At 44.7% G+C, this 18670-nt stretch overlaps 2 protein-coding genes and 1 long non-coding RNA gene across 6 annotated transcripts in view; 2 read left to right on the top strand and 1 right to left on the bottom strand.

Annotated features, from left to right (window-relative positions):
* Positions 1 to 3025: 3025 nt before the first annotated feature.
* RNF185 (ring finger protein 185) lies at positions 3026 to 16863 on the top strand. 4 transcript variants are annotated; one of them, XM_066979110.1, is made up of 8 exons: positions 3496 to 3576; positions 5453 to 5566; positions 8664 to 8895; positions 10473 to 10491; positions 11146 to 11258; positions 11795 to 11849; positions 13576 to 13693; positions 15155 to 16863. In XM_066979110.1, the coding sequence occupies exons 3-8, from the start codon at positions 8714 to 8716 to the stop codon at positions 15250 to 15252; spliced, it is 585 nt and encodes a 194-aa protein (XP_066835211.1). In that variant the 5' UTR covers positions 3496 to 3576; positions 5453 to 5566; positions 8664 to 8713; the 3' UTR covers positions 15253 to 16863. The 4 variants fall into 4 exon arrangements, with proteins under 4 accessions (XP_013029155.1, XP_047919645.1, XP_047919646.1 ...); XM_013173701.3 differs by lacking the exons at positions 3496 to 3576; positions 5453 to 5566 and adding an exon at positions 3026 to 3329 and having other exon boundaries at positions 8705 to 8895; XM_048063688.2 differs by lacking the exon at positions 5453 to 5566 and having other exon boundaries at positions 3421 to 3576.
* On the bottom strand, positions 5161 to 15166 carry LOC136786565 (uncharacterized). Its single transcript, XR_010825576.1, has 3 exons — positions 14344 to 15166; positions 13541 to 13723; positions 5161 to 6089 (listed from the first exon to the last, which is right to left on the bottom strand). It is a non-coding gene; the product is annotated as an uncharacterized lncRNA (long non-coding RNA).
* A 773-nt stretch (positions 16864 to 17636) lies between the features above and the next one.
* LIMK2 (LIM domain kinase 2) overlaps positions 17637 to 18670 on the top strand; it is a 30417-nt gene continuing 29383 nt past the window's right edge. The window contains exon 1 of the mRNA XM_066979107.1: positions 17637 to 17736. Coding sequence (XP_066835208.1) covers positions 17721 to 17736 — 16 coding nt within the window. The 5' untranslated portion in view covers positions 17637 to 17720. The remainder of the gene's footprint in view (positions 17737 to 18670) is intronic.

The following is an 18670-nucleotide window of genomic DNA, read 5'->3' as shown; positions in this document are numbered from 1 at the left end:
AGGGCGAGCGGCACAGGCACCTGGGGCTGCTGTGCAGGAGCCAGCGGGCCCACTTGCTGCCTTCCCCTGCTTTTGTCTGCATCTGTGCTGCTGGGAGGAGCGGTGCGCGCGGATGGGGACGTGCGGGGAGTAAACGTGGCCTGTCCTCACATCCATCTGTTGCAGATAAGCTGCCTTTGTGCAGGCGGCACAGGGATCACCTTCGTGTCTCTCGGCTTGTGCAAAGGCAGCAGGAGTCAAAGCGAGTGGTACCAGAAAGCTGTGCTGCTCCTGTGCTTTTACAGGAAGACAGACGACTTTCCTACCCTAATGGTTCTACGATTAAGGGTGTGGAAGGGCGAGCAGACGTAATGGCATCCTCAGCACTTGACTGCGCTTTGTGGCATCTCTGAAGTTGTAACTTCACTGCTTCAGAGCTACTGAACAGAGCACTCAAAGGGAAGTTTGTGATGGACTGACGGCCTTACGTTGTGGAAAGCACAACGATCTTCTACCATTAAGCATCTGATAGGACGGGATCTGTCTGCTGTAGGAATTTATCTTCAAAAGCAGGTCAGAAAAGGTACTAGGCGTGCAAGGTTCATTAAGATATGTAAAACGCACCAGGCAAAAACACCTCGCCTATTTAGCAAAAGATAAGTGAAAAACATCTGAGACATGAGAGAGGAGACACGCATCTCCTCTGCCTGGGCCTTTCACAAACATAGAATGACAAGTTCCAACTGACCTCCACAAAGGCATCAAATTGTTAACTCACAAGACCTGAAGACTGCACTGCAGCTGTTCTGTTCAGTGCTTTCCCAGCCTGGCTTGGTGGATCTCTCATCCCAGCCCAGCAGTACTCCTTGGGGCTAGTTCTTTCTAGCTGTTACAGGCACCAGGATTTCTCTCACAGCTTGTAACACTATTTCAGCTTGATTATTTTGCTTCACAGATGTCAAAGCACCAGATGCTTCGAAGTATGTTTTACTCAAGCATATCAGGCAGAGTTCAGTGTGCTTATGGGCCTGGTTTTTGAAATGTGTCAGTTCCCAGAGACAAAAGTACAGGAAAAAAACAAACCACAGATGGAAGCATGTCACGTAGCAGAAATAGCTGTATGGCTTCCCGCCTTTTTGGTGAAACAAAAGTGAAATCAGCAGGAGGTCTTGCAAACTGCTCCTCTGGTTGGACAACAGCAAAAAACTCCCAAATAGAAACCCTTGCATGGAAATTTTAAGGAAGGAAGAATATTCCCAAATGTGGTTTAATACTGAATTAAGATACCATTAGGTTGAAAATACGAGTAAAACAAAGAGTTGATGAGAAAAATGCTGATGTGAAGTTCTATGTCTTTGATTCTTGATAGATGCATGACTTTCACAATTATGAGAATTTCAGGGGAGGTTGTGCATAGCACCCATATATAGTGCCATAACCATTGTTTGAGTCTTGTGACTTAGATCATGAAAAAGTGAATAAATCAAAGTAATTTATTCTCATTCACACCATGAGAATGAACTGGCAACCAGGCTACATTTTTTTTTCTCCTTCTAATCAATTACTGACTACCAGCTACACTGAACAATAATACACATAACACCATTAGAGTATACATAAACATTAATGGCATTTATATCCCTATCGTGCAAGTGATATTTAGCTGACTTCTTAGCTTCAACAAGGGAAGTATTCCCTTGCATCGCTTATTATTGTCATTCAATTTAATTTCTTTACCAGTGGGAGTAAATCTGAGTTTACCTGCTGTTTTAAATAAGATTAATCGGACAGGAACAGACTTATCTGTAAACAAGATTAACGCTTACAGTCTCTTCTTGTACACCACCTTTTCCACTCAGCCAATCTTATTCAGTGTCTACCTCTGGATATTCTCCATTTTTAAAAGAAAATACTCACTAGGAGTGGAACAAGGGTACTGCAAATAAGGCATTACAGAAATGCATAATTATATTCCATTTTTTCTGAGGCATAAAAGAAAGTGTTAAAATGAACACTGGGCATTGAAAATATTCCCTGGCTGTGTTGTCTACAGCAGCAACTATTTCTTTACAGATTGCTTTTGCTATCATAAGATACCCAAACAATAAAGACTATTCTTAGCATTGCTCTTACTCCCATGATTAAAATACCAGAGAAAAAAAATCCTCTATTAATACTGAAATTCCTTTGATTGTAGACATACATGGTGACTAGTCTAAGCTGGTCCAAATTTCAGAAGCTCATCCTTGTTTTAATCAGCATCTGGAGGATACCATTTATACCTTTGGGGCCTCGTTAACTTCTCATTAATCCAATACTACACTGAGATGCCAAATTTTTGCTTACATGCTGAAGTTGTGCCAAGCCATGCTGCTTTACTGTCTTGGTGAAAATGAGTAAGCTTGTCTTGTTAGAGAAATTTTCACAGACAGTAAATACACTGCTAGTGTGGGTAGTGGAGCTTCACAATGCGTGTCCTAGGACATAACCACCATAATTTTCAGATACTATCTTCATTTGCACCTCAGCTACAAATTTCCCAGTGCAATCCATCACCATGCACGGCAGTTCCAGCAGGGCTGCTGGATGACTGCGTTGTTACGGGTTTTGCCAAGCCTAAGTGCTACTGTAAGCTATATGAAGGCTCAGTACATCTGTTTTTATATTGCCGAACACTTCCCAGCTGGGATGTTCAAACCCACACACGAGACCTGTATAGTCACAGGCCATCTCTGTCAGCGGACAAGCCTCAGGCAATATCCTTGGTCTCTCTCTGAAAGGCTCCCTTGGCACTAACCTCCACTTGTTACCTTACCTATTCCCTTGTAAGGCTCGCTTCTAGCAGGAGACCTTATCTTAGGATTCACCCATTTTCTATCAGGTAGAACAGCAAGCACTTCCAAGCTGTTTTCCACCTCAGCGTCCTCAGGACTGGTGGGTGCCCTCACAGCAGGGCCAAAACCCTCCAGTGGTGTCACCTTGGCTCTGACAGCTCTTTCAGACATTAGGCCCCTCCTCTCCCTCTTCCAAAGCATCTCACAGCTGTGTAAATACCTTTATTCTCTTTGTTCCCATCCTGGAGATGCTCCTCTGCTCAGATCCTAGCACTGCACACATCTGAACAATCTGTTTCCTCTCAAAGCTGCCACCTTCCTTTCTCCCCCGACCGGTCCAAACGTTGGCTGTGGTTGATGACCTGCACTTCTCGCTCTTTTCAGAAGCAGACATCTGGACGCTGCCCCCACAGGCTGCCAAGCTGCAATAAAAGCAGAGCAAAACGTCAGAGCAGAAAGCCGAGACCGAGCCGTCGCTGTGGCGGCTGAGCCCGGGCAGAACGCAGCCCCGCTGATGTAAGTCCGGCCCGGGGGACCTGGGGGAGGCCGGGCAGCCGGCACCAACCGCCCGCTGCCCGCCGGGGAGCCCCGGGGGAGCCCCGGGGGAGCCCCGTGCGGGCGGAACGCGGCGCCGCGGCCCGGCGGGGAGGGAAAGGGAGGCCGGGCCGGTCCCTTCCGCCGGGGCCGGGCTTCCGGGCGGTCAGGTGACGGCGGCCGCTGGCAGGGGAGCGGCTCCGCGGCTCGGGGGAGCGGCGGCACCCCGGTGAGCGGGGCCGGGGGCGGAGGGGGCACGGGGAGGTGGCGGGGGGGGAGCCGGGGCCGGCCGGGGGCGGCTCGGAGGGGCCGGGCACAGGCAGTGCTGGGAGGCCGCGGCCGCTCCGCCCGCTTTCAACGAGCGGGGCGGGGGCGGTGGAGCGGGGCGGGGGCTTCGGGGGGCTCGGGGCAGCCCCAGTCCCGGGGGACTACGGGACAGCCCCGGCTCTGGTCCCGGCAGCCTGCCGTGTGCCGCCCCCGCTGCCTGACCTCCGGCCCGTGCTGCCGCCGCGGCGGCGCGCTGGGCCCGGGGCCACCCGTCGGCGTTTTCTGGCGAAATTCCCGTTTTTGACGGCTTTCGGAGCCTCCCCGGCTGAGCCGAAACCTTCCTCCTCCTCCTCCTGCGAGGGGCGCCTGGCGCTGGGCAGGGTGCGGGGCGGCCGCAGGGATCAGTGCCGCTTCGGGTGCTCGGCCGGGAACTGCCTATCGCCCCTTCAACCTAGTTCTAGTTTGTTTTTTACATCGTGATGTTAACGTGGTTAGCCCACGGAGCGCTTAATGTTTTACATAACACTCCAAACCAGGAGAATGCTGGGGCAGTATTACCCAACTGGTTATATCGGTTTTCTTTTTTTCGCTCTCTTTTTTTTTTTTTTCTTTCCTCCTGTAGACTTTGTGAGGTAAGAGGATAAAATCTTTGTTTAAAGATTTGTGCAACGTTTTCTTGGAGTCTATATTACACTCTTAGGGAATGGTTAAAGAAAGAGAATTATTGTAGTCACTTCCTTTTTTGACAGTGTGTAACAGTGTCTGGCATTTGTGAGGTACATTCAAACCTCGGAGCTGCCAAAAGCGCCTTTCAGCTGGGCTCTCACCCTGGAAGCGGCGACTAACCCAGACCTGCGCTGCAGAATCCCAATTAACGAAATGAGGCCAAGCAAGGGCACATTGGTTTGTAAGGCAAATGGGTGCTCTTGAAAGATCAAGTGATCACACACACGTGTATGTTGGGAGCACTTTTTGGCAATACTAAAAAGCAGCTACGTGATGCTGGCCAGCTTACAGGAAGTGAAAAGATGAAGTCGCAGAAAATGTTTCTGAGGAGTTAAAATATAACGTGTTTGGTGGACAGAGTAAAAAGGTAGTGAGAGATAAATGGGTATTTAATGATTAACTGCGGGACAGTCATGTAGTTCCTAACATCTATCTTAAAGGGACTGTCAAGAAGTAAATGTACTTTCTTCCAGGCACTGCCAACAATTACCAGCTAATATTATCTGTTACTTTTACTTCAAGTCCAGACAACTGTAATAGGTTAAGAATCAGATTCATGTTACGCTTATGAGCGGGAGGTATTTATACAAACTCTGAGCAATATTTTTAGATTTAGATAGGATTTCTAATGTTAATATTCCTTTTATACAATTTATAATGTATCTAAAAATGCCATTATTATTGTGGTAATAAAAAAAAATAAGCTGACGTTTTCCTTTCCATTTGAACAGCAAGAAGTTCAGAAACTAAATCAAAACTACTTTCAGAAAGAAACTACAGTTGGATTGTTTCAGTAATCCCAGACAAAATAAGAGCCATTGGCAAAGAAATATGGAAAAGTGTCTTTCTAGTGGAATTTTAAATCTAACTAGGCACCTCTTATTTCATTGTTATGTGTTAGGCATTGCAAAAAGAAAGAATTTCTAGGTTTTATAAATAATCTAGTCAGAGTCCTATCTCCTCACTAGATATTTTACTTATGGCTCATGAACGAAGATTAAAAAGTAAATACTTCAAACATTCTAATATTGTAGTGCTGTGAACATATTCTACAACTGTTTCACACTGATGACATCAGCTTCTAATTTACATTCTCTCTCTGTCTTTCTCAGGTTGAATTATTGTTCACCTGCTCTGTTTCCAATGGAATTTTTTGTATGCTTTAACTTATGGTGGAAACTCTCCCAGTCTGTCTTGAACAGTTTTTCTTGTATTTTTAGAGTCAGGTCAGTGTATTTTGGCAAATGCAGTCACTTTTAATTTGCTGAGTCCATAAATATTATCTTTTACTGTATCTATTGAGCTTACATTTCCCTGGTGTGCAGTTTCTCCCACTAGATTTACAGATTAGTTTTTAAAGTATTTGAGTAAAATTTCTTTCTTATTATTGTCTGTTAGTGAGATTTATATTAGTCCGCAGACCTTACCTGTTTCCCATGTTTAATTCTTTCAGGGAGCAGCTCTCAGCTGTCTTGAAACATTCAGGTCCCGGTGTGCCATCTCTTTCTTGGAGGTCTGCTTTCACCAGCTCTGTTCAGCCACACTTATTCTTTACACAGCTCAGTGGGATTCATGCTGGATCCCTAAACATGTAACTTTCCTTCCACATCTTCTTCGACTTCCACCAGACTTTGCCAGTTTAGGAAGACTACTTGAGGATGTTTTTTTGTTTCTTAACCACTCATCTATTGCCACTCTCGGTTCTCCTGATGTAGTCAATGTCAGTGATTTGGTCACTTTCAGAGCAGCCTGTTGGGATATCACAGAGGTGATGATTAAAATGCTAATTAAAAGCCATTTATACAAGCTGTTTATTTCAAAGATATTATTGTCCTATAAATATCTAGAGAGCAAAGAAATAAGGAAAAAAAGAAAAGTTTTGAGTGCTTGTAGTTAAACAACAGTTGATTTTTATATCTCTTCGTTTTGTTTGCAACTCATCATGCTTGTAGGGTTAATTTGGACAGCTGATCAAGGACAAGAGTTTAGCAAACTGGACTGGCATCTGTCCAGTCAGTCCCCTCTAAATTCTGTTAACTTAGCTCCTAAAGTTGTAAGATAGCCCAGTGCACTCACAGTCTTCCTCCTGAGCTTTCTATTGAACAGAAGATGGAGTCTGCTTGGCCTGCTCTGTTTGCCTCCACCCCCCCCAGTTTTGTCTTGGAGTTTAACAAGCTCAAGTGCTATTTCAACAATTTTGAGCTTGTTCTACATCTGGAACAAGTTGAATTTGCAGTTGAACTTCTACTTTAGGATTCACAGACTACACTCGCAGGTGACACAATACACAATTATCAAATATACATTTTAGTCATTGGATTCTGTTTCATGCTTGCATCTTTGTAAATGTCCAGTGTGCTTTGCAGATCAACAGCCACTGACAGCGCTTGCTGTGGACCTAGTTATGTTAAGCCATATTCCACAGAGAAAACTAAAGGATTGTGAAGGCTTTCCAGAACAAGATTATTCATTTTTACTGTTGTATTTTGATACATTTTTCATATTTTAAATTGTTTAAATCCTAATAGGTCATTAGGCCCCATCAGCCTATGGAGAATGAATTAAGAGAGGATTCCAGTACAGAGTAAAAATGACCTTCCAGGAGAGTAGATTCAGTGCCTGTCACATTATATCATTTTAATCTTTCTTCTGTCTGGGCCATCTTTATTCCATTGCATTAATGATACTTCTATGGATTTCTCTATCATCTGTCTTCATAAGTTGCTGATTTTTCTTTTCATTTTTCATAGTTACTGAAGGCTATTTTTTTTGTTTGGCTTAGTTTTCTCAGCAGGTGTTTGTGAAGATAAAGATTTTTTATTTTTTAATGATTCTTCACATTTCTGGGGTTAAATATATGCAATTTAATTTGGAGAAAAGAACTTTGTTTCCCATGTTTGTTTTAGGGATATACAAGTTAATTTATTTGCCTCCTGTACATGTTTACTTTATGTTATATGGTTAGATACGAGAGCCAGGCATCTCTTGTGCCCATTCCGTAAAATGACGCCGGCATTTTTTACAACGTGTTGATCTCCTTAGTTTTAGGGAGGTTTTCTTAATGTTGATATTAATTCCCAGCACACATGTATTGGTCTGAGCTGGTAAGCTTTCAAACATTACTGAAGAAGATAGGCTGATGCTACTAAAGATTCTGGTAGTAACTATGTGTGAACACTCAGCTTGTTTAGTGTGTAGTTTGTGGGCTGGCAGCATTTCTATCTGCCTTGAACTAACATGAATTTTAATTTTGTACAATGAACTACCTTGCTGCTGAGTGTAAATGAGGTCACAGTGTGAAATGCTAAGAGTCAGCAGTGTTGAAAGCAGTGTATGTTAAAGTACAGCATCTGTGAATGCTGAGCTGCCCTTCGGGGACACTGTGCAAAATGATGTAACTGAGTGAAAAAGCTCTACAGAAATAAATTTCATCTCTCTTGCTGTACCTTAGTGTCATTGCTGCAGTACTTTTCGTGGCGCTCGAGTATGATGCTTTCTTGACAGCGCAGTTGGATTATTTTTTAATAAAAAAGCTTTTGACAATAACAGCTAGAGATGCTGGGGTTTTATTTTGCTGCCCCACACCTGTACTTCAGCACTGCTACAAAGAGGGAACACTGAGAAAGCTTTTAAAGCTTGTGGGGTAAGTTTGTAAGTAAACTAGCTTCTGAAAGATTTAGGGTGCCCTTTCCACATGCTTAACTGCACTTGCAAAAGGTTCAGATAGCCACCTGTTTCTTTCTCTCAGCCTTTTCTAGATATTCATATCCCTGCAATGGCAGCATGATATCAGATTATAAAAAGCACAGTGGAATTTTTTTAAACATTTTTGTTTTGGTTAAATAATTTTTGTAACTGCTGAAACTGTCTCTAGTTCCTGCATTTAAGTCTTGAAATAGTAAAAGTGTTTCTGGAAATGTAAAAGCCTTGTGCTGAATCTCAGAGTTTCGAGTACTATGGAATTTGTATATCGAGGAATTAGACTGGAGAGGTTGTTGCTACTGAAATAAGTTATCGTCATATTTATCAAAGAAGATCATGAGAGATGAAAGCATGTCAGCAGCACATTGAAGTTTATCACTTAGAAATGTTTGATAGTTTGAAAGTATGACTAGGTGAGCTCATCTTTCGCACAGCAAGTGGTGTTTAAAGCCAGGTCATACTAAAGGACCAAGTTATCTCCTGGATATGTTAAATTAAAACCATCAACAGGAGGATTCAGGTGCTTCTAGGTAAATCACTGCCAGTTTGTAAAAGGTTAAGAATACGATGCTATAATGCCAATAATGTGTTTGGTTTTTTTTCCCCCTTTCTCGCTGTTAGGATTCCAACAGGAAAATTTTCTTGATCTTGTGTCTGTGCAGCTCCTCAGGATGGCAAGTAAAGGACCCACGACTTCCACATCAACAAAGAACTCCAGTACTGGAGGGACCAGTGGCAGCAGTAGCAGTAATGGTGCTGGGGAAAATGTGAATCAGGACAACACTTTTGAATGTAACATCTGTTTAGACACTGCCAAGGATGCAGTTATCAGCTTGTGTGGACATCTCTTCTGGTAAGTACTCAAGTCCCCACAGATAAACCAGAAAACCATGCACCTCTCTGATCATGTAAAAGCCTATTTTTCTTTTTTAATAATTCTAAATGTCAAATAAAAATCTGTTTGTCTTTAGCTGAATAAGGACCATGTCTTTGGATTAGAAGCAGTTGATGTTTGCATCTAAACTGCTTTTATCTATTAAATGTTCATGTTCCTAGGAGTGAGTTTCTTGCATCTTAAACCTTCTGGATTATTTTGTAAAAGCAAACAAACAAGCAGACCTCCTTAGACAGTTCAATGTTGATTGGTTGTATGTGTTGTTTAATCTGTGTTGCCTGGTCTAGCATAGTTATCTAGTTCCCATCTAAGTTCTTTCTAACCTGTGCATACCTAAAACTACATCTGAAAGCAGTTATTTTTTTATTCTTAAGAAACATGCTTTTACATGTGATCTAATTCTCTTTACCCATGGTATGCAGTTGTAATACTAAATTTTCAGTTCTTTGATTTGATTTGGTTATGTGTTGCACAAGTATATTAAGCATGTCACATTTATTTAAGTAGCTTGGTCAATCCTTATGAAGGATTGACATGTCCAAATGTGTTGGGCTTTTTGTTTGTTTTATAGTGGAAGCTAAATTATGCTTATTAATAAAAGGAGGCCTAAAAGATCACTTATTTTCTCTGCTAATATACATAACATTTAAAGGTACGGGTTTTTAATCTAAAGGAGATGGAAAATCACTTGATAATGACATAGCAGCTATTGCAATAATTTTCTCTTAATAACGCAAAAGGATTTGGAAGAATGGAACTGTAAAAAATAGCACGTATATTGTTCAAATAGTGTTGGAAAGTCCATTCTGAAAGTAGATGGCTACTTACCATTTTTGTCTTGTCATTTTCTTGTTTGCCTTCAATGTTTTTTAAGTTGCCACGTTAATTTAACCTTAGGAGTAGTACTGTGTAATGGGGTTTTCTCTATCTTGAGAAACCTGGTCCAATCTCACAGCTGACCCCGTCCTAAGCAACAGACTGGACTAGAGGCTGCATGAGGTCTGTCCCTTCCAGCCTGAATTATCCCGTAATTCGATGAATGTACCCAATGTTTTAGCTAAATGTCTTTCGCATGACTTCTGGTAAGGTCCTGGAGTCTCATTACTGGTATTTTTCTAATTTGCATATTAGCTCAGGGATATCTTCCATGGAATCAGTAGGGAAAATCCGCAGTAAACACCATAAGATAAATTGTATCTCTCTAAAAATTACAGTCCACCCTCTGTATGGGGCTTTGGTATAGATGAAGATGCAGGAATCAAAGGCGATACAGAGAGAATCATGTTAGCGACATAGTTAGATTGCATAACCTGAAAGGACCAGTGGAGATCAGGCTTGGGCTGTGCTTTCAAAAATTGTTTTAATGGGAGGTTATGGAACTGGCCCAGCTGGATTCCAGGGTTCTGTTGTCTGTAAGCTGTGCTATCCATGGTACACTTTATATGTTTGTCAGATCGAGTTGTCAGTAACTAATTCTGTTTTCTCCTTTTTTTTTTTTCTTCTCTGTGAACAAATTGTCCTGGGAATGCTCACAGTTGGCCTTGTTTACACCAGGTAAGACAGGTTTCCTTTTACTCTGTCTTTCATCAGCTCCAATGACTCAATAAAGCCCTCGGTTCTCTGGAGTATCCCCCTCTTCAAATGCGCTTCTTTCTCTCCAGGGCAACTGCAGTGTGCTAATGCAACTTCATGCGCAACAACTTGCAATCAAATCTTTTAGAAAAAAAGAAAACTTAGATTCTATTCTGCTTACCTCCGACTTTTCATTTAATTAACCACTGGACATTTGTGGTTTTGTTAGGAGAATTACTGTAGGCTGTTCACAGAAGTGTAGTTTACAGGCTTAAATGCTGAGCGCACTTGTTGCGTATGTAGTGTTGTACATTGTGGTACCATTATAGGAAAGGAAGGTGACAGGAAGGTATCTGTGCTAGTCCTTGGCCTGTGCGGGACTGTTGGTACTGTTTATTTCCTCACATTTTCTCCAGTGCCATTCTGAATCTGTATGCATCAGCAAATAGATCATGGCAGAATAGGCAAAATGCCAACACTTGGAGAGTACTTGGCATTTAGTATAATGTTCTGCTCCATGGCTTTCTGAGAAGTTGCTAAATCTCTCTGCCTGGATGCAAATTAGGTTTGCGTGTTGTTGTTTCCATGGTCTTTTATTAGTTTTCTTATAATTTCCTTCTTTTCTTTTTTTTTAAGTGGCTAGAAACCAGGCCAAACAGACAAGTATGCCCTGTGTGCAAAGCAGGAATCAGTCGAGATAAAGTTATTCCTCTGTATGGAAGAGGCAGCACTGGACAACAGGACCCCAGGTAATAAACCCAAATACAACTATTTGTGTGAAAACTACCAGGATTTAAGATAAAACTACCGAAGTGTTTGATTCACAATGTGAGATACGTTGCCAAAAGATGGACAGAACTGACAACTCTGCCAAATATTTCTGGCTCTTTCAGGGCTTGGGTCTACGCACCTTATTTCTTGTTCAACTGGCAATTTGTTTTAATTTGAATTGAGTGTTAATTATCAGTTATAAATGGTAGGTTGCCGGGAATTATGTTATCTGACTGGAGAAGCTTATATAAAAAGTTCATGGCCTTCATTGGTCCTCAGTTTCCAGCCTTTGCAATGGAGTATTTTATTACTCAAAAGTGCAATATCTTAGGTTAAGGATGTGATCCTGAAGGTTCATGTAGCTGGTGGGTCGAGTTGGTCACACACTACCTGCAGCTTTGCTGTAGCACAGCCCTGTGAGAGCATGCTCCATGTTTGCTCTTATTAGCCAGGCTATTGCAGATACTGCTGTCATGCATCCTTGCACTTGAGCTAATTCCACAACTTCCTGCAGAGAGAAAACTCCGCCACGACCCCAAGGACAGAGACCTGAACCAGAGAACAGAGGGGTAAGTGTGTGTGTGGGGGAAAAACAACAAACTTTGAGCAATCAGGTTGTTTTTATTGAGGTTGTATTTTTTATCTTGGAGGACACAGTGTGTGCAGAAGGTCCTGTATGAGGGTCCTGTAGAGATCGCCAGAGGTTGTTTGTGAGTAACTGATAGCTGCTGTGTGGCAGAAAATTCCATTCGCATAGTACTCTTTAGCATCTTAAAGAATGGGCTAAGTTCAATCGCGCTTGAAGTGGGATCTGTGGTTTGTTGAGGAGATTGCATAGAGTAAATTTAAACAGCAGCTGGCATATGGTGAAGACATAGGAGTAAGCCAGTAGGACAGACCACAGTGTTTTCTAGCATGATGACAGTGACCTGACGAAACAATTGCATATTTCCCTGTAACTCAGCCTAGGGTCCTCAGAGAGCATGTACCTCACGATTCAAGCAAACAACTCTGCTGGGTGTGATTAAGGAACATCTTAGTTGTTCTCTCTCACCAGGGAGTTGCTTTCTTATTAAATCATTCGCTGTGCTTGGTTCGACCTTTTTGCTGGTGCTGCAGGAAGTCAGTAGAGTCTGGTATGAAGACAGCAGCAGCAATGCTGCTTTCTTGTTTCCTACAAAGGCAGGACCTGCCATGCAAGGTATTTTGCAAGGTCCCTTTCAGATAGTGACAGAACACTTGACGAGAGTTGGGGTCAAGACTTAACTCATCAAATCAAGTATCAGCCCAGAAATGTCTAGCTTCTATTATACGAGTGAAATCCTAATTGTCCTCCACTGTTTGAAAAAACATTCTGGCCTATCATCTCCAGAGTGGAAATCACTGTTTTAATTCTGAAACCAGAGGACAGGTGTCCAGATTTTAGAACACAGAACTGCGAGTTGTCCAGTATTCCGACATGACACAACTACATAGATTCATATACAGTTGGTTTCCAAATAGTACACTGCTTTTATACAGCAGGTTTCATCTTAATTCAGAACACTTACCTTTTGATTTGACATGGAATTTTAGTCTGGAGCTACTGGGATCAATGTTGTTGCACTGTAAATCTTCCTTTTTATTTTTTTTCCCCTCTTTTATCCATATCTTGCATTCCTGTCACAGACGACTTTATATGGCATCTCAGTTAGAATCTTGGTGTGGTGGGTGTTTTGTTTTGTTTTTTGGTTGGTTGGTTTTTGGTACTGTTCTTATTTATGATGATCTATGCATCCCACTTGCAATTTTTTTACTTAATGTTTAGATGATGCACGTGTATCAGAAAAATCAATGCAGGTTATTTTTCACAATATCTTTCTTATAGCTATATGATTAATAGCTATTAATACAGAATTATTGATAGAGTCTTAAAATGTTTTTAAAAGAATTGGTAATGTTGATTTTTTGATACATTGTCATATGTATACACATTATACTGTTTTAAATTAAGAAATTATAGAAACACTTCTTCTAATTTGCAGCCTTCAAGCAAGAAGTGTGATTCCTACTTTTCATTTTCTCAAACTCTTGGGTTGCTCTGGCAAGTTTGCTACTATGTAAAACACTTTACCCGTGAGAACTTGGGAAGTATTTAACAATAGTGGCAGACCGAAAGTTGCCAGGCTGCATGATACCCCTTGAGCTTTAAGAAAGCCAGCGAGAGGGAGCATCTGCACTTTTGTAAAATATTCTGAAATAGACTTTAAATTATTTGTACCTTTTTTTCCTCTTCCATTGCTTTGTTCTCTGCAGGGATTCCAGGGCTTTGGGTTTGGGGATGGTGGCTTCCAAATGTCATTCGGAATTGGGGCGTTTCCCTTTGGTATATTTGCCACAGCGTTCAACATAAACGACGGGCGACCTCCTCCAGGTACCGTGCATCATATCTTCTCCGAGGGTCCTATTGCAAACAGATATTTTACAAAGTCCTTTGTAACTTAGACAAATAGCCTGTTAAATGACAAACATTAACAGTAAAGTAAATCAGTACTGTATGTAGAAACACAGGATGAGGGGAAAATGCCCAGTAGAGAAACACAGTCTATTTCTTACGTGTTTTGTATGAGGGCTTATATAAGAAACAAGTTTGTCACTTCCATATGATTTGCTGGAGGCCCTGTTGAGAGGACAGAACGAGGGAGGGACGGTGACACTAGTGACTTTCTCCTTTAATTCTGAAAAATGAGGCACGTTGGATTTGAGTTTCTAGTAATAAAGAGTCAGTAGGGGTGTATGGAGGAGACACATGTTTTGAAATACATAAAAGGTGGAAACAAAAAAAATTAAACTGGTGCTTTGTAACACAAAAGAATGAAAGCGAAGATTGATCGTTTTTTTCAGAAACTTATCTCAGAGACAGTCATCTGCATTCCACGAGAAATAACTTTATGGTGAAATTACTTCACTGCTTTTAATTAAGGAAAAACATCCGATTACTTCAACTAGTCTTGTCTCTCTAAAAATTAAGTGATCCCCAGAAAACCCCCCTCCCCACCTGTGCTGTAGACAAACTGAGTCTACCTGTTTTGAAAGAGAAAACCTACTGCCCAGGGTTTTCTGAACTTCCTCTGTGAAAGGTTCTGCCTGGCAGATCTTCCATATGCCATATGGCCCAGGAGTAGTAAGAACGGGCAGCACGTTCTTCATGTCACGCCTGTGTTGCCAAGGAGCTGTGTTGTCTTCCAGTCAAATGAACTTGCCTATTAACTGCACTTCACTCTCCACTGAAAATTTGTGTGGAGATATGACAGAGCAAAGAAGCATGAAAATGTATGCTGCTGTAACAGCCATTGTTTAACAAAGCCCTTTATCTGCTTTTCATCTGTGGTCTCAATTCAGCAGTTCCAGAAAGGCACGTCTTGAGCTTTAAGCTTGTGTGCTTCCCATTAGTTCTCTTAGTCAAGGGTACACACGCAGCTTTGTTTTACCGCTTGCTTATTCAGAGATGTTTCACTTTGAGGGGAAGGAGCACTCAGGCAGAGGTGGTAAGGCTCCTTAGGATGGAGACACCTGGCAGCAGTGAACTTAGCTCAGTGCTGTCCCCAGAAGTTCTCAGCACAGCCCTGCGCATACTCTAGCACTTGGAGCGGCCTGCTCCTATTAGTCATGAGCAGGCTTTCCGCAGGTCCTGCTCCAGGGAGCTCATGCTTGTCTTCCTTTCGGTTTTCCATCACGGCTGGCCAATCTAAGGGTAGGAAATACTGACAGCAACAGTTTTTCAGCAGGGGGATTCCTTGCATATTTTTCAATTTATGAATGTAGTATATGCAGAATACACAATATTCTGGAGAAGAGGAAGGTGCTGAACTGTTTTTTACTTCCTGTTTTCCAGCTGTTCCAGGGACTCCTCAATATGTGGATGAGCAGTTCCTATCCCGCCTCTTCCTGTTTGTGGCTCTGGTGATAATGTTCTGGCTGTTGATTGCATAAATCTCTTCCATTATTCTGTATATTCCTGGCCGGCAAGGCCAGTGAAACAGTTACAAACTGCATCCCCATTCCCATTTTAAACCTCTTGGTGTCTGGTTCCATAGCTAACCATGGGTTTCAGAAATTGGTGCTACCACAGCACAGTGAAGAATCTTGCATTTTGCACCAGAGTTGGAAATTAAACATTGGTTAAAAAGTGTATTTCAGCTCAGCGGTCTTGTACAACAGGTTCCTGCCACAAACCATGGGCCTAGCTTTGAGCTCTGCTCCTAAAAGGAGTGCTGCTTTGAAATCCTGTGCCAAGCAGTTACAACAGGTTCATGTGAAAGACAGTTGCCCCAAGGTAGGCTGGACAGGTAAGGAAACTCTGCAGTGTGAACAGCATCTCGTGCTTGGCAAATGGGACGGATCTGCCAGAGCTGTGGGTGTTATTCGTTGTCTTCACATCAACATCCAGCCTTCTTCAGGAAATCATCTGCAGCACTGCTGGGAATCCTTGGGCACAGCACATGGAGCAAATGGAACCAGGCGTGGAGACTGGTTTCTTTTCTTGCCGTTTTTTCCCAGAGTGATGGAAAACTCCTGCCTGAAGCAGCTCTAATGGCTGTTAGAAGGGATACAACTTTATGCTGCAGTTTTTTAAAGCCTGAATTTGATGGAGCCAGACACTGGAAGATTCTCTGGTGAAGCTGGGTGGGGAGGCCGAACAGTATGACATACCTGTCTGCCTCCTCCAGCCCCGCTCCCTACTGACAAAACAGTGTTGTCTTCCTTGGTTCTGTGCAGCGGCCGTCGGCTGCACTTATGGATAATCCCCTCACAACCTTGCCACCATAGCTACGTTTCTTTTTCCCAGGGCTGTGAGACTTTCTACGCAAGGTCATGTACTCCAAATAAAATCCTGTAACAGACCGGAGATCAGCTTGTTTGGGGAGAGGAGCAAGGGGCATCTTTAAGTGAGCTTTGAGCTTAAATTTGTCAAACTGTAAAATTATACAGGAGGAAAAATGAGATACTGCCTCTGCTGGCATGTGCCACAGTAGGGAACGTTTGGAAGAGCTTCTCTCTGCACCTGTGTACAGCTACAACACGCCACAACAGAATGGCTCTTGTGCGAGAGTCCCTGCAGTATCTACCAAAGATATTCATTTGAAGTGCTGGAGGAGACCACAACCGTTTCTGTGTTGAGGGGAAAATTATTTCAGAAGGTGAGCACTCTGTAGCCTCTTCGGAATCCTGTTGGGTATACAGCTTTAAAAAGTATTCCTGATGTATTTGTATAGATTCCTTCAGAACAGCAGATACAATGGATTTCCTAACAAGATGAACAATTTTGATATTTCTCTGACGAGGCAATTCCATGTTTTTCTTTTACTGTTTTTAGATCGTTTTGATTCAGATCGCCAATAGTCATAATGATTTCCTGCAAGGTGAATATTGTGACTTTCCTCACAACAGACATACAACTTACAAAACAAATCAACTCATAGAAACTTTGTTTCAGTAGTTAGACTTTTTCTCATGTGTATGGATAAGGTATGTGTACGGGCAGGGCACTTTGATTAATTGTTGTAGAAGCTTATTTATGTAACTATAAAATGTTTACTTTGAGTAGCGTGTCAGAGGATGACTGATGTGTAACTTGCCAGCCTCCAAAATTCTACCTGGCAGGAAGAAGTCTGAGAAGCATCTGCAGTGTTGTGTCACGTCTAGTCAGACTTAACGCCTGACTTCACCGGGCCGAACAGATCACTCACGTGAAGCCAGTCTAAGTGCTGGTTCGACTTCTGTCGTACGGCGCTTCCAGAATGTTGCTGTGGTCTGCACAGGGTTCTTCTCAAGTGCGTAGAACCTCACCTTCATCTCCACGTGGTTCTGAGGCGCGTAATGCGAGGACGAGGAGCGGAGGCGGTGGCAGGCCCCAGGTCGCCTTGCTTACAGCTGCTGCGGGCCCGGGGCAGCACCCCTGGTGCTGAGGGGACTCGGGTGCAGCCTTTTCCTGCTGGGGACACAGACGTGTAACGGGGTCGGAGGGGCCGAACCGTTTCTGATCTAAACTGCAGCGTGTGAACGGCTGGGTTATTGAAGCGTGCCGGGGGTGGCTGCCGGGACGTGGCTGGAGCCGTTCCCCTCCCTGTCCGCTGCCTTTCACCGCGGTGACGGTGACTTACAGGGACAACAGCCGCCAGCCCTTTCACACCGCCAGCCCCCGCCGCCCTTCCTTCGCGCCCGGGGCCCGCTCTGCGCCTGAGGGCCCGCACGGGGGGCGGGCCTTACAGCGTGGCCGCGCTGCGATTGGTCCCCGCCGCGGTCAGCGCCACGCTGCAGCGCGGCGGATTGGCTTGTAGCCGTGAGGTGGGCGGAGCGCCTATTGGCTTGCGGCGGTGAAGGGGGCGGGGCTTCGATCGGGGCGAGTCCCGCGGCGGCCCCGCCCCGCCCGCCCCGCCCCGCGAGGCCGCCGGGCGGTGATGGAGGCGCCGCCAGGTGAGGCCCGGCCCGGGGGCGCGGGGCCGCCGCTCGGCGGGGCCGGGGGCGCCGCGGGGCTCGGGGGGCGGCGGGCGGGCGGGCGGGGCCGCTCCGGGGAGGCTCGGCCCGGGGCTGCTCCGGGCTCCGCCGCCCGCGGCTCGCCGCAGGCCGCCGTCCTGCCCCGCGTCCCGCCGGAGGGGCCCGGCTGCGGGCAGCGGCTCCCGGCGGCAGGGGCAGGGCAGCGGCAGGGCGGCGCGGCCCGCCCCGAGGAGCGCCGTGCGCCGGGACGGCCTCGGGGCCGCTTTGCCCCGCGGGTGTGGAGCCGCTGGGTCAGCCCGGCGCTGCCGCCCCGCAGGGACCCGTGCGGCGCGGGGCTGCGCCCTGACCTGCGGGGTGCTGCCGGCCGGGGACGGGGCGCTCGGTTGCGGTCGGGCCGCGAGGCGTTTGGTCTGGAACGGTTCGCTGTGAGAGCGCCCGGAGGTCTGGGTGGTTTTGGGTGCTGGGGCTTTTAAAACTGGGCATCAACTTGCTGGCGTTACCAGGTTAGGTTTGGGTAACTCAGGGAGCTTGGCCTTGGTGACAATTTTTAGAAAGTTACCGGTGAGCAAGCAGGATTTGGTTCTCCCTGGGCACTTGTACAGATCCATGCTGTGTGCCTAATCGCTAAACTCAGCTTCTCTCACCCCTTCCTTTGGCTTGGGTCTTGGCTCTCTGCTCTGTTCTGCGTTCTCCCGGGTGCTGTCACCCACCAACACGATGCTCTGCTCCTTCAGGCTGTGGTAACCGTAGTGTTGTGTCGTGGTATGCATTGATGGGCAGGTTTTGCTTGCTGGCACAGAGGCTTTCATTAACTGGTCACAGAGTCACTCCCTGTTGTCTTCTCGCCTCTTACTGTTACCCTGCTGAACGTGTAACCTCGTGGTTGTTTCTTTGAATCATATCTACCAATAAC

The sequence above is a fragment of the Anser cygnoides genome, chromosome 17 (genome assembly GCF_040182565.1).
Source record: "Anser cygnoides isolate HZ-2024a breed goose chromosome 17, Taihu_goose_T2T_genome, whole genome shotgun sequence".
Taxonomy (NCBI): Eukaryota; Metazoa; Chordata; class Aves; order Anseriformes; family Anatidae; genus Anser; species Anser cygnoides.
The sequence above is the reverse complement of the archived record's forward strand: the minus strand, read 5'-3'. Positions and strand labels throughout refer to the sequence as shown.